The sequence below is a fragment of the Sinocyclocheilus rhinocerous genome, unplaced genomic scaffold (genome assembly GCF_001515625.1).
Source record: "Sinocyclocheilus rhinocerous isolate Xijiao unplaced genomic scaffold, SAMN03320098_v1.1 scaffold1127, whole genome shotgun sequence".
Lineage (NCBI taxonomy): Eukaryota > Metazoa > Chordata > Actinopteri > Cypriniformes > Cyprinidae > Sinocyclocheilus > Sinocyclocheilus rhinocerous.
Genome location: NW_015632463.1, coordinates 155,014 through 181,640, shown reverse-complemented (window position 1 = coordinate 181,640; position 26,627 = coordinate 155,014). Strand labels below are relative to the sequence as shown.

The 26,627-nt window shown below is 39.1% G+C and overlaps 1 protein-coding gene across 12 annotated transcripts in view; it reads left to right on the top strand.

Moving 5' to 3' along the window:
* kdm6bb (lysine (K)-specific demethylase 6B, b) overlaps positions 1–25,732 on the top strand; it is a 27,788-nt gene extending 2,056 nt beyond the window's left edge. Inside the window, exons 1-21 of one of the 12 annotated variants that reach the window (XM_016555282.1) lie at positions 3,809–3,979; positions 13,004–13,086; positions 13,189–13,312; positions 13,395–13,490; positions 14,529–14,724; positions 14,828–15,037; positions 15,262–15,396; positions 16,005–16,355; positions 16,655–19,170; positions 19,388–19,514; positions 19,716–19,821; positions 20,020–20,225; positions 20,538–20,644; positions 20,786–20,854; positions 21,387–21,535; positions 22,456–22,570; positions 22,664–22,851; positions 22,948–23,089; positions 23,176–23,302; positions 23,416–23,586; positions 24,477–25,732. In XM_016555282.1, the coding sequence (XP_016410768.1) occupies positions 13,194–13,312; positions 13,395–13,490; positions 14,529–14,724; positions 14,828–15,037; positions 15,262–15,396; positions 16,005–16,355; positions 16,655–19,170; positions 19,388–19,514; positions 19,716–19,821; positions 20,020–20,225; positions 20,538–20,644; positions 20,786–20,854; positions 21,387–21,535; positions 22,456–22,570; positions 22,664–22,851; positions 22,948–23,089; positions 23,176–23,302; positions 23,416–23,586; positions 24,477–24,500 (5,154 nt within the window). In that variant the 5' untranslated portion in view covers positions 3,809–3,979; positions 13,004–13,086; positions 13,189–13,193 and the 3' untranslated portion in view covers positions 24,501–25,732. Of the gene's footprint in view, positions 1–3,804; positions 4,000–6,942; positions 7,182–7,308; positions 7,375–13,003; positions 13,087–13,188; positions 13,313–13,394; positions 13,491–14,528; positions 14,725–14,827; positions 15,038–15,261; positions 15,397–16,004; positions 16,356–16,654; positions 19,171–19,387; positions 19,515–19,715; positions 19,822–20,019; positions 20,226–20,537; positions 20,645–20,785; positions 20,855–21,386; positions 21,536–21,678; positions 21,792–22,455; positions 22,571–22,663; positions 22,852–22,947; positions 23,090–23,175; positions 23,303–23,415; positions 23,587–24,476 lie in introns of those variants that run through there. The other 11 variants (XM_016555278.1, XM_016555277.1, XM_016555289.1 and 8 more) reach the window with 11 other exon arrangements.
* Positions 25,733–26,627: the final 895 nt, after the last annotated feature.

Sequence of the window (26,627 nt, the reverse complement as noted above, 5' to 3'; positions counted from 1 at the left end):
CCAGTTTTTTTATATCGACTATGCATTCCGCTAGTTTTTCAAATTGGTATGTTTCGCCGGGCCCGATGAAATATAGAGCTGAGTGTCATCAGCATAACACTGAAAGCTAACACCGTGTTTCCTGATGATACCTCCCAAGGGTAACATGTAAAGCGTGAAAAGTAATGGCCCTAGTACTGAGCCTTGAGGTACTCCATACTGCACTTGTGATTGATATGATACCTCTTCATTCACTGTTACGAATTGATGGCAGTCAGGTAAGTACGATTTGAACCATGCTAATGCACTTCCACTAATGCCAACAAAGTTTTCTAGTCTATTCAAAGGAATGCACAGTGGCTGTGACCAGACACTGCCAGGAATGCACAAGCATTTTGAGTTCCCCTCTGTTCTTCTATCATCTTGTTCCCTTCTGTTCCTCTCCTCTACTATGTCATCCTGTCCTGTCTTATGCTCTACATTTCTCATCTATACTCAAATGTCACCATCATATTTTTTGTATCATATAACCTATTCCTATTATGTTCTATCATATCCAGTCCATCCATTTCCAACTTTGCTATTTTCTATTCTCAGAATCTATTCTCATATCTCACACTCGTCTTTTCTCTTAAAATATCTCCTTTCCTGTTACCATTCTTTTTTTATCCCCATTCTTTCCTATCGTATCGAATCCTGTCCTATTCCTATTCCATACTATTCTATTCTATTCAGGGGCAGTCGTGGCCTAATAGGTAGAGAGTCAGACTTATAACCCAAAGGTCAAGGGTTTGAGTCTCGGTACCATCAGGGATTGTAGGTGGGGGAAGTGACCCTCCACCCTCAATACCACGACTGAGGTGAGACCCTTGAGCAAGGCACCAAACCCCCAACTGCTCCCCGGTTGTGTGTGTGTGTGTTCACTACGCACTGCTGTGTGTGTGCACTTGGATGGGTTAAATGCAGAGCACAAATTCCGAGTATGGGACACCGTATTTGGCTACACCTCACATCATCATCATCACTTCTATTCTATTCTAGCCAGACAGATTCTATTCTATTCTATTAATCATATTATTTTCATTAACCTATTCATACTCTTCCCTACACAGTTCTTGCCTTGCCTTTTCTTATTCTATTCTATTCTTTTCTTACTCCTATTGCTATCCTATAAATATCCAATTCTATCCTGCCCTATTGTATTCTGTTCTGTTCTATTATATCCTATTCCCATTTTTAACCTTTCCTGTCTTATCCCATTCTTTCTTGTTCTTTCTGATCCAGTCCTATTCTATTCTAGTCTATTCTCATGTCCTATGCTTTTCATAGTCATATTTCGTATTTTTACTACTGTGCTATCCTATCCTGTCATATTTATTCTAATCTGTCCTATCCTGCCATATTCTATTCTATTTTATGTTCTTTTCTTTCCTATCAGGCCCTATCCTGTCTTATCCTATGCTTTCCTAGCCTTTTTTCTATTCTATTCCATTCCTATTGTTGTCTATCATATCCTGTCCTTTTATCCTATCCTTTTATATCTTGTCTTGTTCTGTTCTGTTCTGTTCTATTCTATTCTATTATATTTATATTTATATTTATATTGCTGTCCTATATCCATACGATCCTATTCATATGATTTTTTTCATATCCTTTGCATTTCCTATTCTTGTTCCTAATGCTGTTCTGTCCTGACCTATGCTATCCCTATTCTGGCCTATCCTATCCTACCGTCTACTATTCTTATTTTTCCTATCTTATTGCTTTCTTGTCTTCTGCTCCTTTCACTTATCACTATCACCTATTAGTGTAAGGCAAGCCGTTTTAGCTTAAAATATTCCAAGCGTTACTCATCGTAATTGCATTTTTACAAGTAACTATTCAATTCAACAATACAATTAGAGAACTCTACAATTAGATTCTAATTAATAACAATGCCAATTAGAGAGCTCTCTAAATATATTTTTACTAGTAAGAATTCCAATTAGAGAGCTTTCTAATTCAGTTTTAGTAGTAAGAACTGAATTAGAGAGCTCTTTAATTCATTACAGAGCTCTGCAATTAAACATATCTTTAATGTGTTTTTTACTAGTAAAAATTTAATTATAGAGCCCTGTAATTGCATTTTTACTAGTAAGAATTAAATTAGAGAACTCTCTAATTGGAATTATTACAAGTAAAAATTTATTTAGAGAGCTCTCTAATTGGAAGTGTTATTAGTAAAAATTCAGTTGTAGAGCTCTGCAATTAAAAATGAATGGAAGTCAATGGAGACATATTGTAATGGAGCCGATGAGACGAGTGGCATGCGGATCCATATGCAAGCTTTTATTTAAAAGACGTGGTCACAAACACAGGCAGGGTCGAAACACCAGCGAACAGGTATGGTACGGGCAAAATATAAGAGCAGTCCAGTAAACGGGCATGGGTCGATCGACGGTGAACAATATCCAACAGGGCAAGGCAAAGAGAGATAACCCAGGTACACAGCAATAATCCAGTCAGGGGGCAAGCAGAGTTCAAACGGCAAGACGAAGGGGGTAATCCGAAATACACAGGCGAGAATCAAAACACGGGAAAAAACAGGCAAGGCAAGACTAAGAATACGAATAAACTGGGAAAGATAGAGCAGGCTCCGTAAAGTAGCTATCCCTAGGTGAGCGATAAATGCTAAACAATACTCGGCAGTGAGAACGAGGAAGTCCATGGCTTATAAAGCGTTTCTCATTGGAAGCAGCTGTGTGTGTGTAATAAGTGCAATGGATGATGGGAAATGCAGTCCAGGGTGATGTGTAACAGTCTGTGTGGTGTGAGAGTCAATGTAATGGGAGAGCGACCTCTGGTGTCAATCGGCCGGAAGGTCACGGACCGGATTCGTGACACATATGTGACTAGCAAAAGTTCATTTGTAGAGCTCTCTAATTGGAATTGTTACTAGTAAAAACTGAATTAGAGAGCTCTCTAATCATAATTGTTACTAGTAAAAATTGAATTAGAGAGCTCTCTGATTGGCATTGTTACTAGTAATAATTTAATTGTAGAGCTCTCTAATTGAATTGTTACTAGTAAAAATGCAATTACGACGAGTAATGCTGGGAATATTTTAAGCTAAAACGGCTTGCCATAATTAGTGCCTATCATCTCCTATCACATTTAATCTCCTGCTGAAAACTTTCTGCATATCAGACAAGTTTTTTTTTCCTCATGTCAGGTCACACTTGTAATTCTCATGCCATAGACTTACATTGAACAAGCAACCAATTTCAGAGCTTTCTTGATTTGAGTTCGGTAAGCAAACACCCAAACAACCACATAGCAACACCCTGGTGTTGTTATATGTATCAGTATAATCTAGCTGAGCTCAGAATTGTTAATATGGTATCAATGCAGTTTTTAGTCCATTAAAAACTCTGTAGCAACCCCATCCATTGCTACATGGAGAGACAGTTACATCAAAATACCATTACAGACCATAATTATCCCATGAAGAATTCCACAATTTCATATTTCTTAAATCAAAACAGATTTAATTGAGCATATAGATATTTTTAGGGCTTTGAAATATACCCGATTCTTTCAGAAAATGGAGTCTTTTGCCACCCTACAGTGAGGTTTAAAAATAGCACACAGTGTGTTGGCCTTGTTCCAAAACACACACATACAAGGCAGACACACTCTCTCTCTCCCACTTTTTCCCCCCACCTCCAAGGCTCATATTCGCTGGCATCCCTTGACTGACACAGGCTGCTCTCTTCTGATTGGCTGAAGTGAGATGATTGACAACTGAGCAGAGTACAGGAGCAGCAAGCAGTGGCTCCGCCCCCAGGCTGTGCACGTGGATAAGTCTGCTGTGAGAATCGGAGAGAGGAGAGGAGAGGAGAGGGGAAAGAGGGAGGAGAGAAGTGGGGAACAGAGTCGACAGGATTTACTTGGGAAGGGAGAGGAAAGGTTTGGATTTGCTTTGAAGGACATAGGAGGAAAAAAGGGAGAAAAAGAGGACGTGAAAGAAAAGAAGAGGAGGTAAGACCATCAAGAAAGTAAAGATCATCTCTTTATTCTGAACATCTCATAATACTTAGAGGTACATGCATGGGGTTTTTATGTGCAAATTAGCATGGGCATGTGTTTCCATATACCTAAATGTTGTGTATATGTGCATTACGTGCACATTGATCCGCACTAAAGCAGTCATTCATTATTCTCACAGCAGTGTGTGTGTGTGTGTGTGTGTGTGTGTGTGTGTGTGTGTGTGTGTCTGAAAGCATTACAGATGTATTGCCTCACATCATCGCCGGCAACTGTAGTTACTGGTATCGCTTACACTGTCTCTCTGGTTCCATGTGATTAAATAAATGCCATCATGAGATTACAATCCCCACGGCATGCTAGTTTTCATATTGTAAGATGCAAACGTTGCCTCAAAATGCACTGGTTTTTAGAAAACGGCATAATGTCAACTCATAGAGGAAGTATGGTAATGAAAATTACTGTGTTTACTTAAAATCAATCCACTGTATACTGTAAATGTTTCCGGGGGGGGGGGGCATTGGCAGGCTATTGTTTGCACAGGCCTGCAGGGGGCTTAATGACACACATGCCGTGGTTATCTCCACATACTGACCTACATTCACTGGAGCTTTACCACAAGCAACCGTGAGCTGCTAAAATATCCTTCTAAAAATAGATGCTTAACCCGAGTCATTTGCTAGAGCTGTAATGAATGAAACCGTGATGTCCGTTAAATGAGATCTGTTGTGCTTTGTAACCTTGTAGACTGAAATGAACCTTCCTGAATTGAAACCCAAAACAGAGTTCAAACACAGAAATAGGAATTCTGTAACTGCAGAATTAATCTTTTGTGAGGACAGCTTAGATATTTGATTCAGCTGTGTTTTTGGAGACCAAGTTTGTATGTGCTGAACCTCGACCAGGTTTGTTTTTCCTCACATACTTACTAAGTGTCTGCTGAAACCTTGGAAAGATGAAAGTTACTAAGTTACTTGAAGAGTGTAGTGTTAAATCTAAGCAAAAACACCCTAAATATGTAATTATAGCACTCTGAAATTAAACACAAACCACCCTTTTAACCTTCTCATGCATACTGAGCACCTTTTACAGCTCAGCGGTAAATTGAAACATTATGCTTGGTTCTGGTTTGGACCACAGTGGTCCAGCTGTTTGAGTCGCAATGGTGGTGGTTATTATGGTTTAGGAATGAAGGAAACTTGGTTTTGGAAACATCCAATCCAAGCACTTCACAACCTCATATGGGAATCTGTGGTTCTGAGGAAGCTGACATTACTGGACCACCATCGTTTTGGAGCTCGTCAGCTAGCTGTGTACAGTAGTTCTACCTCTGTCGAATCTGCTTCACGTATCATATCTGCTTGGACTGGTTTACTGTCAGGCTGCCAAGTAACTCTAAGATTCTTTCATCTGATCTTCACTTTCTAACAGCAGATCTCAAATTTATGATCTTATTTGTCTAAATGCAAATGCCTGATACTTCTGATCTCAAACCTCTGATTTCATCGGTCTGATATCAAGCTTCTGGTCTCAATCATCTGACTTGAACAATCTAATCTAAACCAAATTTCTGATCTCTTCTGTGCAACATTCTGATTTCAGAACTCTGATCTCAAGCCTCTGATTTTAACAGTCTGATATAAAACGTATGATTTCTGATGAAAACACTGATCTCAAACGTTTGATCTTGTCTAACTGCTATAGTATGATTTTAGACTTCTGGTCTCAAACCTCTGATTTTAACAATTTGATATCAAATGTCTTATCTGAAACGTCTGATTTAAACACTCTGATCTCAACATTGTTAAAGTTAAATTATTAACATTATAACAGGACAAGGTGAAATCCAATTCCAATTTTAACAAATTATTCAAACTGACGGAGAAAAAAGGTAAATTACAAGAACTTGGCTAGAAACTAACTTACTTCTGCAAAGTACTCAATTGCAGAAAGTGCTTGGCCAACCCACTGCAAGTGTACAGTTCCTTAACATGTTTTTATACTTGTACTAAAGGAGTTACCCTCAAATGTCTGTGCCATTAAACTGGATTTTATTTAGCTACCTTGACACTATAGCATATCTATGCACGAACAGCTTGTAACACTCCAAAGAGAAAGGAAAACTTGAAATCGCATCATATGACCCCTTTAAACTAACTTGCTCAGCAAGATTCTCTTAAAACCGCTTAGCCATATCAGCTTAACTTACTCTGAAAGAGAAGACCGACTGTAGAGGTGCCTTGTAGCAATAATGAGAATTCCTCAAGGAATGTTCAAATGTATTTGTGATGCATTCTGAATTGCGTTCTGAAACATTTAGGAATTCACATACTTGCGTAGAGTAGGTTTTTGGACATAAAATTACCAAGATTACCATGTATTACAATAAGAACACATTTCTTTACACTTCTCAATAATAGTAAGAATTTTTTGTTACCAGTCAGGCAACTGTATTTTTTTCCAGGTGGACAAAATCTTATTTACTCTGCAAGGTTTGTATGTGGTACGTGCAGAAGAGGGAAAGTCATCTGAACAACATGCACACCCTCATATCTAAAGTCACTAAACAAATAACAAAATAAATCAGACAATGCGGTCCACACAGATAAATCTTCATAAGCAGCCATGCAAAATTCTCAATTGCACGTAATCTCCCTCAGGAACTCTCGTGCACTCCATGTTTGCATGTGTTTTTCTTCTCAGGTGAGATCGTTGTTTTGAGCTCAGAACATCTTCTGTAGCATTGAGCTGATGTGCAGTGAGCAGAGTTTATGACTGGTTTCCTTGGAAACACATACTGTACTCTTTAGGTGTGAAGAGAGAGAGAGAGAGGGAGAAAATGAGGATAGAGTGGAGGTGGGGGAGGGGCTGTACAGGGAAAATAAATGAAAGCAGACTGGCTGGTAGAAGGGGGTTGGGCTATCATCTCTCAACACCACTCTCTCTACCTCTTTCACTGTCTCTCCCTCTATTTCTCTCTCTGCTTTCTCGTACCATTCCTTCCCTTTCTTTGTCTACTGAAGGAGAAGGCAGAAGAAGAGGGTGCAAATGTGAGAGAAAGCAAGAGAGTGTGTTGAGCGAGAGAGAGGTACGAAAGGACAAGACAGAATGGATCAGGCACACTCGCCTTTTTGACAATAGAAGCTCACTTCCTGTCTCTCAGTGGCGTTTAGTAAGTAAGTCCTATCATTCTTTTAGTGTGTGTGTGTGAGCGAGAAAGGGAGAGAGAGAGACAGAGCGTATACACATTTTGTCAGCGCTGTCATCCGGTACCTTTAAAGGTAAAGGGTGAAACATTTAAAGGTACACTGCATTCGAGCAGTGGGCAAACAGGAAGCAGTGCCCTTCTCTTCCTCTCTGACCTGCAAGGTAAGAACGCTTGTGCGTCCCAGGAGAGAAACACTCATCTCTCCTCTCCATGCCACTTAAATACCGGCCCCTCCGGCTCAATTTTTCTGTCTTTGTGCTTCTTGTGGTTTCTTTTACTTTACTTTGTGCAGTAATGTGACTGACTGTGAATGTTTTGCAATAAATCCTGTGCAAGTCTCTACAACTCAAAGTGAATTATGAAGTTAGCTGCAGAGGAGATCCTTCTGTACATAATGCAGTTGTGTGTGTGTGTGTGTGTGTGTGTGTGTGTGTGTGTGTGTGATATAATAGCAAGCCGGTCTCTGGTGAATACTTTTGTACAGGAAGTAAGGTTATTATAGCTGGCGATCTTGATCTCTGCCATTATGGCTCAACACAGATCTAATAAAAGACACCGCCTTTGTGTGTGTGTGTGTGTGTCTGTAGTGAACTTTCTCAGACAACCTCCCTACGAGCAGTATCATCCATAACTCTTTGTATGAGTGAGATTTCCTCTGTTATCTGCCAAAGAACACCCACATGCATGCATTACGTTACCCTCCTGCGGGGCCCCATGGTCACCTGTCATCCCTGTTGGCCCAATTCATTAGCAGCACTTAAGCTAGCAGCAGAATTAGCAGCATAAGAGAGAAGAGAAACGGAAGCATTGGCATATCCCCAACAGTTGTAAAAGAATTGAAAATAGTTGAATGAGTAATGTAAATATCTGCTTAACATTGGGATTTCCTGCAAACTTCAAGTGTGTTACAGAGAGTTTTGCATTTAAAGAGAAAATTCAGCCATAATTCACTGGAACTGGAATGGTTTTCAGTTCTCTGTGGAACACAAAAGATTATATTTTGAAGAATCACATTGTTCTTTTCCAGATATTGAAAGCTTACCATATATTGACAAGGGGAGTTCGGAAAGTGACAAAAAAGGGTCATAAAAGTACTGTTAAGTGGTACATGTGGCTAGTACGTCTTCTGAAAGCATAGAGTATGATGAAGTGAATGCAATTTCAGTTCATCCTCAATGAAAATATCACTCTTCATCTCTCAAATCTCATTTGCAATTGTGTAAAGAAGCATTGAGCCAGAATTGTTGTCAGTGACACCAAAATCCATTCATTCATCAAGGGTGAATGATATTTGAGTTCTACAACAGTGAATAATGACTTGAGTTCCTCTCACCAAATCACAGAAGACTATTATGTGGCTTCAGGAGACTTGTAATATAGTGCAAAAGCCATATGGAACACTTCATGATCTCACTCAAACATCATTTGCACCAATTTTCATTTTTGGGTCCACTGTTCCTTTAACGGGCAGGAGTAGAGTGTGTGCGTGCATATGTGTGAGTATGTTTCAAAAGAAGACTTCTATGAGAGTTTGTATGTTTTTATTTTCTCACAGGCTTACCTTACATCAAAGGTATTTTCTATCAAATTAGTCCCTAGCTGCCCTATGTTTAATGACCTAAATCCGCCAAAAGCATCCAGCCTGTTACAACACACACTCTTGATCTGATATAAACCTCATATGTGAGAGCGAGTCTCTGTCTCTGTTTATTTAAAGTAATATGAGATATGTGTACATGTCAGTATCTGCCTCTCAGATTGGATATCAACTCATAAACCCACTGACTGTAACCCCAACAGCTGCAATAGCACGTCAATTTTTGAACGACTTGCAAGCGTCAATGGCACCACAACTTAAGAGTGAAAGCTGGATGTGAGAACAAGACATAGAGACAGAAATCCTGTGAGAATTACTCTCTCAGAAAATGTGACTGATTTTTTTGACCGTGTAGTAGAATCATGTTCGCACGGTTACACCGATGGTCCCACATCAGCATCTGTTTTAAAAGACCGTTTTCTCCACAACAAAGTCCTGCTTGACGTGGAATACGTCAGTAAAAGACGTCCAACTGATTCTGGTTTTGAAACTGGATGTCGTTCTGCGTTTGAAACTGAAACTGATCAACAAAACCTCAAATTCTCATAAGATATGTGCCATTTTAGTTTGTTCTCTGTATTTGTGTCTGTAACACCATCTGCATTTTGCTTTCGATAAAAAGACACACAACACATCTAATTTAGTTGTTTAAACAGGAAACCCCTCATAGTTTGGCCTAGCCGCTTTTGTTTACGTCTGCAGTGTGCGTGGGGTTTTTCACTGAATACTGAGTCTGAATTTCACTCGTATATCAGCCAGTAACTCAATCTCGCTGGCCCCAACAGCAGTGGCGCCCCTATCTTTTCCTTCCCACTCTTCCTCTCACTTTCCGGCTGTTTGATTCTTGCTGTGGTTCCCCTCTGCTCTCGTGAGATATCTGTTTCCGATGGACGGTCACCGTATGTTTTCGACTGGATTCCTGGCTTTACTGTTGAGTTTTGTGAAGCGTTCGCATCAGTGAAATCAATGTGGATTCTAGACTATGTGGCTCTCTATGGAGTATCAAACTCTATTTGGGGGGTTTGACCTTTAAATTTGACCTTTGACCTTTAAAAGGTCATATCATCCAATTTTCTGGAACTTTGTAAGTTAAACGGGTCCAAAAACTAATCATCCAAAAGTTGATTTTTAACAAGATCCTTAAACATTTCCGCCTGATTTTCACAGTTCATGTAGCAAATTCAGTATCTGTATGTTTAGTATCTGTCACAATGTAATGCAGGCTCATTTTAAGAAACAGGGAAGCGCTAACTAAATTACATATCACCGCATACCTGCTGTTACTCATTTCATATGCAAAAAGTCAGTTTACATATGAGGCTTAAAGGCACAACAGCAAAAATGGCCTGTTTAATTCAGACAGAGAGTAGAATATTGACTAAATACATATACTAAAATTATGAGTGTTTTAGTGCAAAAAACCTTGATTAACATTATACGTATGCCTCAGAGAAAAAAATATATGATCCCTGTAGAACTATGATACAAAGCAGAATTACTGTAGTTGCCAATATGGACTCGATTAAATTAAGGAGAGCAAGATATGGGAGAAAATGAAACTTAAGACAAACAGTGCTGGACAGCCTTTGGCCCATTATTTTCTAATGTAATTCCTTCTTAATTTAAGTGCATGTGTTTGAAACTGGAGATACTCATAAAAGCTTATAGTAAGAGAAAGATGCATGAGTGGAAGCTCTTCGGGTGATTCTCCAACTGTCAGTCTGCATCGCACCTCATTTGAATGTAATGCAAAGAAGCTGTATTCATCCATGAGATGTGGGACTCTTCTCTCATGCATCCCAATGAGGCCTGATAACAACCATAATCACAATTGAACCACTTGAAAAAAAAATGATGTAGGGAAGACGTTTCAGACACATTTGTAAAACATATTTTTCAGCAGTGTGTGCATGTGAGGTCATGACCACAACTGCACAACAGTGTCACATTTTTACAGGAAGTTAGAACCACTTCCTTTCCAATGGAACAGTTTGCTGGGTTTCTATGGCTACCTACATTAGCAGCATGTCATAAAAACATTGGCATACACAACCCACTTGTGCACGTCGGTCTTGCATTATTGTGTTTTGTATCCTCACTGGTGAAAGTACGCTGTGAGAGTCTGGTTTGGACTGAACAGGTGCGATGTACTTGGATTGGTTTGTGTAATCTGATATAACTCAACCTGTTTGACAGTGCATTGTTGGTCTGCTTTAAAATTTGATTACAATGGGACAGGACGCTCACATGAACGTTGGCGAATAAAAAGGAAATTTCACAGAGGTGTTTTTCGAAGCTCAGGAGACTTGGCTCTAGTTAAGATTCGTTGAAGTATCAGCTTTGTCTCAGATGTGTATCCTACATTTCCTTACGATCAGAGAAGATAAAAACAAACGAGACAATAGTTGACATGCAGTAAGCATACTGAGCTAAAAAAATAATGAAGATAGAATAGGTCTTTGAAGAGTTTGATAAGAAGTGTTTGGATTTATATTGAAATCTCTGTTTTTTAATTACTATTTTTTCGAATCCTAATTTAAAGTCGCAATGAAACAGAAGTAGCGACAGATCTTTTTTCCATATTGTGACGTACATTAAAGTGAAACAAATTATCAGTAGAAAAAAATTTAGGGTGGAGACTTGGTTCAGTTCATTGGTTGTTGATTGGATGGAGCCAGATCTGAATAGAATGACGATTGTAAGAAAGGGGTGGGGTTTAAGTGGACTAAATGATTGGAGAATTTCAGCATACATCAACAGATACATTCAATCACATGACTTTTTTGATACACATCTTGGAATGTATTCAGTAAATGTGTTTCCATCGTAGTTTGTGTGCATGTTTTCTTACCAAGAAAAAAAATGGCTTCAAGTGAGCGTATATGTTTTTTGCCCTTTTTGGGAATATTATTCACAACTTGGCAATATTGCATAATGTGCATTAAAATATAGGCTATGGATTGAAACATGCCTATTGTTCAGATCTCTTCTGAAATTCTAGAGGAGACGCATGTGACATTTCTAGGCAAAAGTCTCCATGTGTTCTCCATTTAATCTCTTTGCTGTTTATGAGAAACAAGAGCTCTCAACATAATAGATGTTGTGTTTTTTATGTGCTACGGCAGTGTGTATGAGTGTGTGTGTGAGAGAGAGAGAGAGAGAGAAACATACAAATGCTTACCATGTATTATACATCTAGCGAATGTGTCAAAGTTCAAGCGTGTGTGTTCAACTGAGTATGTGTTAAATGTGCTATTATGAGATGCAGATAAGAGGTGAGACACCCTTTAACAAACACAAAGTGCCTGCAGTTGCTCTGTCCTGATCTGAACCAGAATGCACAACTGGAGATTTACAGTATGAGAGCAGAGCTATTAATGGACCAAAAAGAGCACAAATGCCCTCCTTTAACCTCAAACACACTCGCACACTTGTTACGCTTCTTCCGATGATAAAGGACAGTTGGTGTGGGTGGGGTGGAGCATGGGGGGCAGAGATAAGACGAACAGGAGCCTGTGGATTGCTGCAGATGCTTCAGGTTGAACTTGTTCCAGCGTTGAACGTTTGATCTGTTGCCTCAGTCAAATCTAGAGGAAGCGTCAGTCTGGTGCTAGAAAATCTTCAAAGGTGTGTTAGGTGTGTGGGCGACATGAAGATCACAATGAGATTTATTTCTTTGACAGTTAAGGACGTTGTGTTGTGCAGCACATTATACATGGTAGCCACAAATATGCTATAGAGTGTAGATGCTTGTGGCTACCATGGAGCCATATTGTCTTTTCTCTCAGGAAACTGATATTGACCATCATTTACAAGAGCACATCCTGAAGATTTCCTTTCTGCTGTCCCCTCCCTCCCTCACTTTCCGTCTGTCTTTATGTCTCTAATCTCCTGTGTACTGTACTACATCAAACACGACTGTTGATATTGCTTATACTAAAGGTTTGTCAGATCCCTAACCCTAAGTTTTATAATTAAACCAGTAACTGGTCCTGCATCGTTTAATATGGACTTGAATGATATTTGTTGGGTGAAAAATACTCTAGATTTACATTTGAAAGACAATCCAAACTACTAATGTTCCTATAAAATGATTCAAAACAAGGCATTACTGTTATCATGTGATATTATGAAAGGATGCTTTCAATTTTATTCATCCTTGTTATTTATTTTTCTCTCATTCTTTCATTCAGAAAAGCTCAAATCGAAAGCGAGGCAAAGTGTAGTGATCTCTGTTGAGATCTGCAGTGGAGGGTTTCTCAGACTCATCAGTGCGGTGAGTATTCACAGGACACTTTCTTCTCTCCAGAACAAGGTGCATCACGAGTCAACAGCTACAGTTATTCGCTTTTGTATGTGTGCGTTTGTCTCGCCTCAGGCTGAATGTATCACATAGCAGAGCAGTATTCTGGACGTAACTCGTGGGACTCCTTCCCCTCTTCTGGGCCGAATCGAGCACCATGGGCCCCAGGCAGCAACCGGCACTGGTCCCCTCCATCCAGGTCATCCATCCTCCACGCACATTTGCATTCATTAATTGAACACTGTTTTATTGTGTATATCTTACAGTTTTTAAATCATCAGTTCTTCTGTTTTCAGGTGCAGTGGAGGGAACTATCAATCCCCATCCCAAAACTACACAGCAGGACGAAGCTACCCAAATAAAGCTTATAACAACAGGTCAGTCATTCTTTTCTGCTCTAATAGTTCTGACTTGTTGGCTAATTCCCAATTTGCATCCTATACATGTACTGTACTGGTAATAGTCAACACAGTCACTGCTTTATTGCAACTGCAGCACTTGTACACTTGTTTGATGTGTATTTGTGACACCTACATTATAATTTAGTGAATCAATGTATTATTACTATTTACGTTTTTATATATTTGTAAATTATTTTATATTTATTTTTTTGTTTTTTATATTTTGTATATTTTTATTTTCATGTTATATTTTATAATAAAATAACTATTTTACAGTTTGAATTTAATATAATTTAATATTTGTAACAAATATATACTTATTATAACTATTATATATTATACATTTATACATATATTTTATACATAATAATTTGTAATAAAAATGTATAATGTTTTTATACCACTTTTTATACCTCTACTTATGTTACTCTTTATGTTGTTAGTATGTTACTAGCATGCCATCCAGGTGTTTTAATGTACGTTTTCAATGTACTGTGATTGGACACGCACAGTCTTACATGCTACATGGTAGAGAGAATGTGACCCTGGACCACAAAACCTTCTTAAGTGTCAATTTTTCAGAATTGAGATTTATACATAAGTATAAATAAATAAGCTTTCCATTGATGTATGGTTTGTTAGGATAGGACAATATTTGGTTGAGATACAACTATTTGAATATCTGGAATCTGAGGGTGCTAAAAAATCAAAATATTGAGAAAATCGCCTTTAAAGTCATCCAAATGAAGTCCTTAGCAATATTAAGTTTTGATATATTTATGGTAGGAAATTTACAAAATATCTTCATGGAACATGATCTTTACTTAATATCCTAATGATTTTTGGCATAAAAGATAAATCTATAATTTTGACCCATACAATGTATTTTTGGCTATTGCTACAAATATACCCCAGCGACTTAAGACTGGTTTTGTGGTCCAGGGTCACATATGTTCACACATTGTTAACACTGTGTGACCTTCATAGATAGTATTCCTCTTTATTTACAAACAGACCTCCAGGGTTCAGCAGGGACAGGCCCCACACGCACCCCAGAGACAGAGGCATCGAAAAGGAGCAGAGGGTCCCGAGGGGCTGCGGTCCAATACAGAGCCAGCACCACAATCCAGAACGCCCCACCCTAAGCTACAGCTCAGGGTGTGGAGGACACCTCTCTAGCAGCAACAATCACAGCAGCCAGCCACACAGGGTGAGGGCATCCAAATTTATAGAGCTACAGTGCTATCAAAGATGAGCAAAACACAAAAGAACTCTTAATTTCCTGACTGACTTGATGCTATTTCCTGTTTCAGTATGGGGGTCCGCATCAGCATCAGCGTTCCACTGGGTGTCCCCCACAGACCCAGGGAGAGAAATGGACACCGTCGACTCAGTCCAGGACTTTACAAGGGCCCTCTCTCAAACGTCCAGCACCTCACAATATCTCACCACCACTCCGGAACCCATCCCCTTCACGAGACGACTGTCCCAGCAAGAGGATCAGGAGCATCAGCTCGCATCAGGTCAGTCATGTTTTTTTCCTTGTTAAAATTCATGTGCAAAGACAGCTACTATTTACATTTACAATTTTTAATTTTTATATTTTTATATTAGTTTTTGAGTATAAAGTGATATGTCAGTCAAAAAGTTTTGGTTATAAAGAGGCAGTAGTCTTTAAACACCATCTGCTGGTCCGAATCAGAAGATCCTTAAGTGATAATGCATGACTCTTTGATAAATTCTGCAGAATTTCCACCCGAGAGAGAAATATTTCATCAACCGTCCACCTCCATCACATCCACCTCGGCCATGGAGCCCAGCATACAAAAGCTCGATGCCCTGGAGCCTGTCTGAGAAGAGGTCCTCCCCCTCTCGTTTTCAGGTAGACCAGTGGTCTCAGCTGTATTTTTTGTACAATTGATTTTCTATATATGCCTGGAACACAAGAGCAGTTTAAAGGGATAGTTCACCCAAAAATTAAAATTAGCCCATGATTTACTTACCCTCAGGGCATCTTAGGTGTGTCTGACATTCCTCTTTCAGACGAATCCAATCTGAGTTATATTAAAAATTGTCCAAGCTCTTCCAAGCTGTATAATGGCAGTGAATGGTGTTCCTGTTTTTGAAGCCGAAAAAAAGTGCATCCATCCATCATAAAACTACTCCACACGGCTCTGGCTCTTTTTTTCGGCTTCAAAAACAGGGACATTCACTGCCATTATTCAGCTCGGAAGAGCCTGGACAATTTTTAAATATAACTGTGATTATGTTCGTCTGAAAGAGGAATGTCAGACACGCCTAGGATGCCCTGAGGGTGAGTAAATCATGGGCTAAATTTCATTTTTGGGTGAACTATCCCTTTAAGGAAGGTTTATAACTCTATACACTTTATAACTTCAATACACATTAACAGGCCTAATCACATACTTCTTTTTTACAATTATATACTTTGTGCTGCTCATGATCATCCTTCTTTCACTTATTTAAAAGGAGTCCAGTCATTCAGTCATGAGAGATCACAGACCGTATTCCATCCCATCACCACCCAACAGTGCCCCAAGCCAGGGCCTCCACAGCAAGAAACCCACCAAACAGGGGCAACCCCATTATCCGGTCCGAGATCATCCAGGCCCCCATCCCCATGGGGCCAAAGGGGGCTGGGATTGCCCATCACCAGCAAACCTCACCAGTGTGCCTTCCAGTCAGCAGCACCAGCTCCCTCCACCACAGAGGCACACTGGCCCCTTCAGCAGCCCAGCCACCTCAGTACCTCAGCCCAGATTCAACACAGCACAGCCTGGCTGGAAAACACAGAGCCGCTCGGGAAAACATGGCAGCAGTGTGAGTAAAAGAAGGAAGAATTTTCAATATTATGCCCAGTGTTCAAAGAACTAGTCTCGGCCTCAGACAACACACCCACAGACTGTATAAGTGGGAGTTCTTGGCCAGAATAAGCTCCAATACTTAATATCAGTAGTCAGAAGTCTGGCCAGGCAAGACCATCAATTAAATGTCAAGTCCATATAAATTATCAGTAAAAGCCAAAACGATTACATTTTAAAAAGCAATTCACATATATTGAGCTGCTCTTTTGTATTAGTATAGATTTGTGAATTGTTTGGTCATTTGTTTCTTTAAAGGAGATGGGGCGTACCACCTCTGGCCTGGAATCTCAAGAGTCTGTGAGTGGGGACAGAAAACGGCCAAGCACATCTAAACATATTAGCCGTCAACAGAGTCCCTTTCAGCCGTACAGCAGTGCAGAGGGTAGAGTCACAGATTGTTCAGAATGGAGGAGTCCAGAGATTGGGTTAAAGAAACACAATCAGAGAGACTCAGACTCCCCTTCTGAACCCAGCACTCAAACCTCAGACAGAGGTCAGAGGGCACAGAAGTCAGAAATGAAGAAGAGCAGGCACTCTAAACATCAGACTGGATTCAAATCCACCCACGAGAGCTCCCTCAGCAAGCTGGAGACTGAACTCTTGAAACATATTCATGCCAAGAGGAGGCACAAGGAGCGTTTAAGGAGGAAGGATAAAAAGAAGGAAGTAGAGCTGTTAGACACAAGAGAACGGATGGAGAAAAAAATGGAGGACAGGAAAAAGAAAAAGATGAGGGACGGAAGAAAGGGGCACGATAAGAAGAACATACATCAAAATGGCAGAAAGTTGGGACAGATAACTAGAAGATCAAAGGAGGAGAGGAAAAAAGGAATGCATGAAGACAGGAAGAGTGAGATGCCAACTTCGAAATCAGCATCTCCCAATTTAGGAACATTGTATCCCAGTGATTCTGAACCTCTCCTGGATGGCCTACTGTCTGAGCCACTTCATCTCAATAACGGAGAGCAAGAGTTCTCTAGACACACCTCAGGGTTCATCCCACCTTCTACATCTCCTCCTGTCAGTAATAACCATTGTTCTTCATGCCAATCAACCCGTGAAGCCAATACTAAAGCCTTAGAGGTTGACGACCAATCAGAATCTTCTGAGCCTGACCATGTAGACACTAGTGATGATGACAGCGTAGAGGCCCATGATGTTGGCGGGTCCAAATGTACTCTTCCCAATAAGCAGAAGGTTTGTGAAGAAGAACCCATCCGAACCAAGGAGGGTGTCTTAGGGTTGCATAGTGCCCCAGACCTCCTACCAGCTCACTGCACCTATAGTGAAGAACTCCTAAAGCTGGACCCACCAACAAGCCCACCTGTTCTGAGCTGGCAGGGCTCTCCGGTGTCGGACTTAGGTGATGATGATGATGATGAGGAAGGGAAAGAGGGAGAAATGGTTAGAGTACTGAGGAGGCCAGTACTACAACCTAGTCCAACACACTCATCTCCACTTAGAGACCCAGTGGAGATCAACACTGGAGTCGACTATTGCCACAATGACCTGGCCAAATTGTACGGCCTTCCTGAGTCCTCTAATGCAATAGACACTGAGGAAGAGGATGAAGAAAAGAGAGAAGGAGAGCAGAAAGATAGTAGTTCTGATGCAGCAAACAGCTCTGAGCCCAACAAACCGCACTTGCATCAAATGGACACATTCAAATCAGCAACCTCAGCGATGGGCAGTCATAGATACACTTACAGGGGTGGGCCATTTGGTCGGCCACCCCCTGGTGCATTAGTTGGGGTGAAATACTCATCATCTCTGTCCTTGGGTCCTGAGATCCACCCTCCAGACCAGCATAGTCCACCTGCCACATCTCCAACTACAGAAATCCCAGATCAGGTCACACCACCACTGATCCAGCCTGCAGAGAAGGACAAAGAGAGTAAAACAGAGGATGAAAGAATGGAAACCAGTGCAAAAGAGGAAGAAATAGAAGAAGAAAAGGAGGAAGCTGAGGTGCAGAAGATGGATGAACAAGTCGGGATCAAAGTAGCTGAATCAGCTAAAGACCCAACCTGCACTTCACTGGAGGAGAAGGAACCTCTAATGTCTCCCGCCACCCTGCAGGCTAAACTAGTACAAAGCTGCGAGCTTCTGCTCAATCAAAACTCCAGCCCTGTGTCAAAGGCTATGAAAGTCAGCGGGCCCACATCTATTGAGAGAGAAAAGGAACAAGACAGGGCCAGACAGAAAGATCAAGTGAGGTCTCCAAGAAAAGCTGGTAGAAACGTAAAAGGAGAAGATCCCAAAAAGAGTAATGGAGGAGAGAATAAAAAGGAAACAGTGAAGGACGAGACACAGACCAAGGATTCATCCTCTGAAGGTTTAAATGAGCACTTGGTGGAAATCAAGAACAAACGGGTTGTCCCAGAAAACCAAAAAAGTGACTTGAAAGATAGAGAAACAGAATCTAAAGAAGTCGAGAGAGAACAAGAGACAGACATTAAAAAAAAGGCCATGAAAGAAGACCCACTAAAGGCTGATACATCTGCTACAGCATCATCTACATCTGCCACAACCAACACACAAACCTCTATTACTGTGACACCCTCCAGCAGACCTCCGCTGCTGAACCGGGTCAATCTCCTTAATCTGCAGGAGTTGTCTAAAATTCCTTTGAAAGAACTGAGGATCCGTTTGGTCAAGGTTGAGAGCGGAGGTCGGCAGACTTTCATTGCCTCAGAGATCGAGCAGAAGACCATGCCACTCAATGCCATCAACATCAAAAATAACGCAGCTGAGGTCATACGAGCCTGCAAGTAAGTTACCAATGTGCTGAAAGAACCACTTAGGAACCACATGGCACCACCCTAGCACCTATTCACAACACCCTAGCATCATTAACAGTGTTGAAAACTCTAAACTGATTATTATTATGACTTTGATGGGGAATATGAACCATGTCTTTTCGTTTAGTTTTTTTCAGTTATTTCTTTCTGTGCATTTACACATACACACTTTCTGTTTCTGTGACAGAGGGGCAAATATCAAGAGCAAGTTTCGGGAGTCATACCTGCTTCCAGCATTTTCAGTGAAACCTGCCCTGTCCAACGAGACTCCTACTTTCAGAGACAAATTGAACCCTCCAACACCGAGCATTTATGTGAGTTGAGGCCAATCAGTTCATAAGGTTTATTAAAGTACTGTAATTTATTATTATTTATTAATCATATGCTCTGTCAGACATTAGGTTATATGGATACATTAGAGGTCTTTATTGTTGTTGTAACGATAAACAATAACCATATAACTTGTCTGTTTGATGTCTGTTATTCTGACTATGTGTTTGTTTTTGTATTTTTAGCTAGAGAGTAAAAGAGATGCTTTTTCTCCAGTGCTGCTGCAATTCTGCACAGACCCTAAAAATGCTGTTACTGTCATCAGAGGGCTGGCTGGATCCCTCCGTCTCAGTGAGAAAATACAATATATATCACAAACACACATGCACAGTCACATGACTAAACATTGTTTTCAAAAAGATCAGTTTTCGCAGGACAAAAACACTGTCTCAGTATGGGTAAAAGTCAAAAACAGAGAGAAAAAGATGGTTTTCAAATGTATCCGGATTAGTGTAAATGTAGCCTATGACATTCTTGTCTTTCTGGTAGATCTGGGTCTGTTCTCCACTAAATCCCTGGTGGAGGCCAACTCTGAGCATGCAGTGGAAGTGAGGACTCAGGTGCAGCAGCCGGCAGACGAGAACTGGAACCATTCAGGATCCGCCCAGACCTGGCCCTGCGAAAGCAGCAGATCTCACACCACCATCGCTAAATACGCACAGTACCAAGCATCCAGTTTCCAGGAGAGCTTACAGGTAGACATTGTTACCATGAGTGCCTCAGTGGGATCAGAAATCAACTCTATCTCACGCTTAACTGGAGTCACATCTAAGCCTCAACGGGAAACAGCACTGGTGACAGCATAACAGTCTGCCTCACCCAGTAAAGTCATATTAAGTGAAATGACAAATGATTACGTGAAATGTCCCTTCTCGTCCCTCTCAGGGCAAGGGTATTGCAGTTTGATGATGCTGAGGCTCCAGGCAATCGCCTGGAAGTTCTAGGTACAGAGACACACACATCCTTAAAATTAAATTTAAGAACTTGACAGTTATCTTTATTTCTAGGAAGAGAAAGACAGTGAAGATGAGGATGAAGAAGACAAATCAGGGGAAAAAATTGTGAAAAAATCCAACTCCCAAGGAAACACTGGGACTTCTATCACCGCATCCAGGTAAAGTAAAAAGTATTGTTTAATGGTTAAACTATCATATAACAATACATATAGATTGCTATTACAAGGACCAGATTGAATTTTATTTTTGTTTGTTTATTTTTTTTAAATGCTGTCTCTGAAAAGTTTCTTTTTTAACAGCCCAGAGCAGAAAGCCATTGGAAAAATCATTAAATTTGGAACCAACATTGACTTATCAGACCCAAAACGGTGAGAGATGTTCACTTTGATATCACTGTGCCATTAGTTGACAATCTTCCATAAAATAATGTGGGGCAGGGAGACTATGGGGATTATGCGCAACAGACTTCCATATTCTATAAAACGGGTCTTGTTGCTTCCGGTTCAAGTGTTTTGTATGTGCTTTGTTAAATATGGAGCTGTTTAACTCAAGATGCCTTCCAAGGATATACCAAAGATAATAATAACCGATGTCCATCGCATATGTAGATTGATATCTAAACGTTTTTATTTTTATTCTTTTAATTAATATTCGGGTATTAAAATTGAATAATACGCCAACAATAACAACTAGCTAGGTTAGCTGATTACCTTAAAATTCCATAGATATTGCCATCAGTTCGTACAGCTCTTAACACTTTTTCCGACAAGCGAATGTGATGAGACCTGTTTTCCGGTTTTGTCAGGTGATGTTCTACATATACCCCATTCACTATGCTTTTATTAGTGTCATTATTAATTGCATTGGTGTGAGTAAATGACTGTACGTACTTGTCTTCAGGTGGAAGCTGCAGCTGCAGGAGCTGTTGAAGTTGCCTGCGTTCATGCGCGTGTCCTCCAGCGCGAACATGCTGAGTCACGTTGGCCAAACTATACTGGGCATGAACACAGTCCAACTTTATATGAAGGTCCCTGGTAGCCGCACACCAGGTCAGTGTACACATACGCACAAGGTATTCGTGCATTTGAGATTTCTCTAACCCTCACTAACTTACTTTGAAATAAGACATTATTGAATTTATTTACCAAGTTGTTTTCCTTGTGTGTTTTTTTTTTTTTTTTTTTTTTTTCAGGTTTTACTACCATTCAGAAGTTTGGTCTCCTTGAGAATAACAAAACCTTTTTACACTCTTTCAAACACACAATATTATCATAGAGAAAAATGTTTAATTGTATTTTTTTTAAATAGGCTTCATCATCATCATCATCATACAAAATGTATGATCTTTTTTTAAATATGTCCTGGACATGTTTAAAATAAAGCAAAACAAAACATGGTCACAAACCTAAAGTCTGACATCTTCTCTTAAGGACATCAGTCAAATATTTATTTACTTATTTATGCTTCATTTTCAGTATGCAAAATAGAAATTATAATATTTTTGTGAAATGTGACCTGGACACGTTAAAAAAAATATGTAATGATAATTTTTTTTATTTGCCTTTATTTACTTACATTTGTTTTTTAAAAAGGCTTCATTTTTCATTATGATAAATAGAATTTATAAACGTTACCTGAAGATGTTAACAATAAAATAAAATACCAAATGTATTAAAAAAAAATTCATTTATTTATTAAAATAGACAAAATTATATATTTTGTGTATTTTTTGTGAACTATATATACAGGTTTAATTGTAATTTTTCTGAATAGAATATGTGAAAGGTAAAAATGTTTAAAATTAAATTAAAATATCATTATCAGATGTTATTTTATTTTTATTTTAACCAAAGCAGAACTTTATTTTTATTATATTGCATAGACTTTGTTAAATGGGACTTGAACATGTTTAAAATAAAACAAAACAAAACTTTTTTAAAAAACTGAAAGTCTGATTTCCTCTCTCTAGGACATCAGGAAAATAATAACTTCTGTTCAGTGAACATCAATATTGGCCCTGGAGACTGTGAGTGGTTTGCTGTCCATGAACACTACTGGAAAGCCATCAGTGACTTATGCGAAAAGTAAGTTTTGGATCACACACGGCAGTTATTTTTATGGCTTAGCACAATGACAAATGCTATTAAATATAAAGCAATATGTCTTGTGTGTGTTAGGCATGGTGTGGACTATCTGACAGGCTCGTGGTGGCCGGTTCTGGAGGATCTGTATCGTTCAAACATCCCAGTGTACCGCTTCATTCAGAGACCTGGTGACCTCGTGTGGATCAACGCTGGCACTGTGCACTGGGTCCAGGCTGTGGGCTGGTGCAACAACATTGCCTGGAACGTGGGCCCTTTAAATGGTGAGCCTATAGTGTGACGATAGGGGGCGCCAAAGACATTCGCCAAACATTTACTGCATACTTTCAGCTCTTGCATCATGCCCTTTGTCTTCCCAGCCTATCAATACCAGCTGGCTCTTGAACGTTTTGAGTGGAACGAGATCAAGAAAGTCAAATCAATCGTCCCCATGATTCACGTGTCCTGGAACGTCGCCCGCACAATCAAGATCACAGACCCAAACACATTTAAGATGATCAAGTGAGTGCGGCGTTGCATTATTTGTGTCATTAAAACCTACATTCAATTATTTTATAGTTCCACCTCCTTCTTGTCTTGTCTTTCAGACATTGTCTACTCCAATCCATCAAACACATTCAGATTTTGAGGGACCAGCTGGTGTCTGCAGGCAAGAAGATCTCCTATCAGAGCAGGGTGAAGGATGAGCCAGCGTACTACTGCAACGAGTGCGACGTGAGGACCACCAGCACTCAATACATCAAATAATATTCTGTCATAAGTCGTAGTATCTTGTTGATGTATGTGTGTGTGTGTGTGTGTGTGTGTGTGTGTGTGTGTGTAAACAGGTGGAGGTGTTTAACCTACTGTTTGTGACCAGTGAGAACAGCAGTAGGAAGACGTATGTGGTTCACTGTGAGGACTGCGCTTGGGAGCACAGCCCCAGTCTGAGCGGGGTGGTGGTGCTGGAGCAGTACCGCATCAATGAGCTCATGAACACATATGATAACTTCACCCTGGTAAGACAAACACTCTCATACACACTAATGAACTAGTGTAACATGTAATAATATAATATAATAAATTTAAAAAAAAAAAAAAAAAAAGGCTTCATTTTCAGTATGCTAGAATTTATAATTATTTTGTGAAATGTGACCGGAACATGTTAAAAAAACTCAATTAAAAATATAAGAATAAAATGTAATGATATTTAAATACAATTTAATTTTGTTTTTATTTTTTTTTATTTTTTTTTTTAAATAGTAATTATAGAATAGTAATATAATAAATAGAATGTGTATTACTTTTGTGAAATGAAACCTGGACATGTTTAAATAAAATTAAAAATATAATATAAATACATAATTATATTTTATTTTTTAAAAATAGTCTTCATTTTCAGAATATTTTTTGTGAAAAGTGGCATGGACATGTTTAAAGTAAAATATGCAATAATATATATATTTTTTTTATTTAAAAAGTAGGCTTGATTTTCATTATGCTAAATAGAATTCGTAAAATGTGATCCTGATGTGTTTAAAAATAATAAAATAACAAAATAAGATATTTTTATTTAATTTTATTTTTTGAAAAGTTTTGAAAAATTTTCTGTATGCAAAATAGAATGTATAATATTTTTGTGAAATGTGAACTGTGTGTTTAAAATAAAATGTCAATATGTAATGCTATTTTTTTTATTATATTTGAATTTTTCGTTTTTATAAAATAGGATTCATTTTCAGTATGCATAATATAATTTATAATATATAATATTTCCTGGACATATTTAAAATAAAATAATCCATCAACGGCCTCGTCATTGACCACTATGATACTATAAGTACATTTTAAACAAGTACATTTTCATTCTTTTCACAGCAATTGTAATGCATGAGTTTTCTCTTCCTAGGCTCCAGTCCCGTGCTGTAGATGAACTTGATGTCTGAAACTACACAGCCATAACCAAATCTCCCACCCTCCTGCCCCAAATCAGCGGCACAAACCTTACATTCTCCTTATTTTTATTTTTATTACCAAAACCACTACTGCAGACTTATGGAACAGCCAATCAAATCGCTGTTTACTTCACATTGTTTACAATACTATCAGCAGATGTCTCTCCAGCGCAGTCGTCTTCCCCTCAGACATCTGATAGTTCTCACGCTCCTGATTATAGAATGACTAGAGTGGTGCTACATCATTGGACTTTAACAATAACGTGGAACTTGGCTATCAGGTCACTCATCCACAATGGATAACTGCTGTGATTCCTTTTTAAAAATGTTTCAAAGATTTGCTGAGCATGTGCATTAATTCAGGTACTGATGTAGTTAACTTTTTTTATGCAAATGGAAGACGATGTCACCAGTCCAGTCCAGTTAGTCAGTGTCTCTGAATGAGTGGTGCTTTGATACAACATGTATAACAGCAAGGGGATTCATTTCTCTCGGAACTGATGACCATTGCAGTGGCATTACGTTTTGTTTTTCTGTTGTTTCGGTCATGTCATATTTACTACAAGTCTGACCTTTGTAAATGGTATTTGCATATTTGACTGGGTGCTATTTTTTTTTTAAGTTGTCAAGGGTTTTCGGAAAGAAAGAAAAACTTTTTTAACAGTCTAGACTAACACCATTTGGGCCTTGTGGTATGCATTTAGACAAAAGGTGATTTCATGGTATTTGATTAAATAGATAATGACATTTTCTAAGAGCATTAAAATATCACGTGAGGTACAGTATATGTAACAGTTATTCCAAAAAATACGGGTTTATTCCAAAACTTATTTGATTGCATTTGTCTGGAAAACCTTGTGTGTGTTTTGTGAATCGTTTTTGTACAAGTCAAAAAAAGAAAACATTCCTGCGAACTTGTGACTTTCGATGCATTTCTCAATCGGATTGAATCGTAACTGAATTATTCTTTGTTGGTTTTTGTTTTTTTTATTTAATTACTTGTCTTTACCCTTGTATTTATTGATCGTCCGTGATGTTTCTCTTATCTTGAAGGCGCGTTTCCATTAGGCGTATTTTCAATTCGCAATTTCAATTTGCGCAATTTGAAGGGTAATGGAAATGTATACCTAGTGACATGCATATTTCGTAAATCTTTCTGTTGTGCTGATGTGGTGAGGCTTACGGGGGAACGTCTGATTCAAAATGGTGCTGATCCCCCTCCCTCCCCGGTCTCTCTCTGTCTGTATAAATGATCTGTAGGTTGGAAAACATGAATTTAATCTCACAAATTGGTGCTTAGAACAGAGTCAGTACACTTTTATGAACCGAATGTCTTTGTACTGTATATTTAACACATGAAATTTGTTTGCTTTACATGAGGTACAGGATATTGTGACACGTGTATGATTCCAGTCATCCTAGCTGTTATGATAATTATGACCTTTCCGATTTGTGTCATTATTGATGAATTGCAGATTATTAAGAGTTTTCAAATTTGCGTTCCATTGATACCTCTCGGAGTTTGTTTTCAGGTTCGTTGCCATTTTTTTTTTTTTTTTCGTTTTACTGTATTAAAAAAGAAAAGGAAAACATTAAGGAACTGAGCCAGACTTGTCTAAAACATTTTGTGATTTTTGTTATACCTGATATAATTCTAACTATAAAAAATAAAACATTCTGATAAATTCCCATGTGTTTACGTGCAAGTTATTTCTGGATTGTGTGTGTGTGGAAGTGTATTAGAGGAAGGTTACAGATTCACAGTCTCCTGTCTGTCTGCGAGTGGAAGCGGAGGCCTGCAGAGGTCATGGGACAGGACTAATGTTTCGCTGACACCTCAGCGCTCTCTGCCGACTTGACTGCGGAAATCCTGGCTCCAAGGACAGGAAGACAGGTTTTCCTCTTTTATGACTGTCAGGATATATCTCGTTTTTCACCATCCCTCCACACTTAACTTGTATATTTCACCAGCACCCTTTTTATCTCCCTGCTGTGACTAAATAAATAAACAACTGTAGATAGTTTATTTACTCATAGATAAAGTCACCATCCTGTTTTCACCCCTGTTAACTCAATATCTTATCCAGTTCACTCTGTCACAGTCG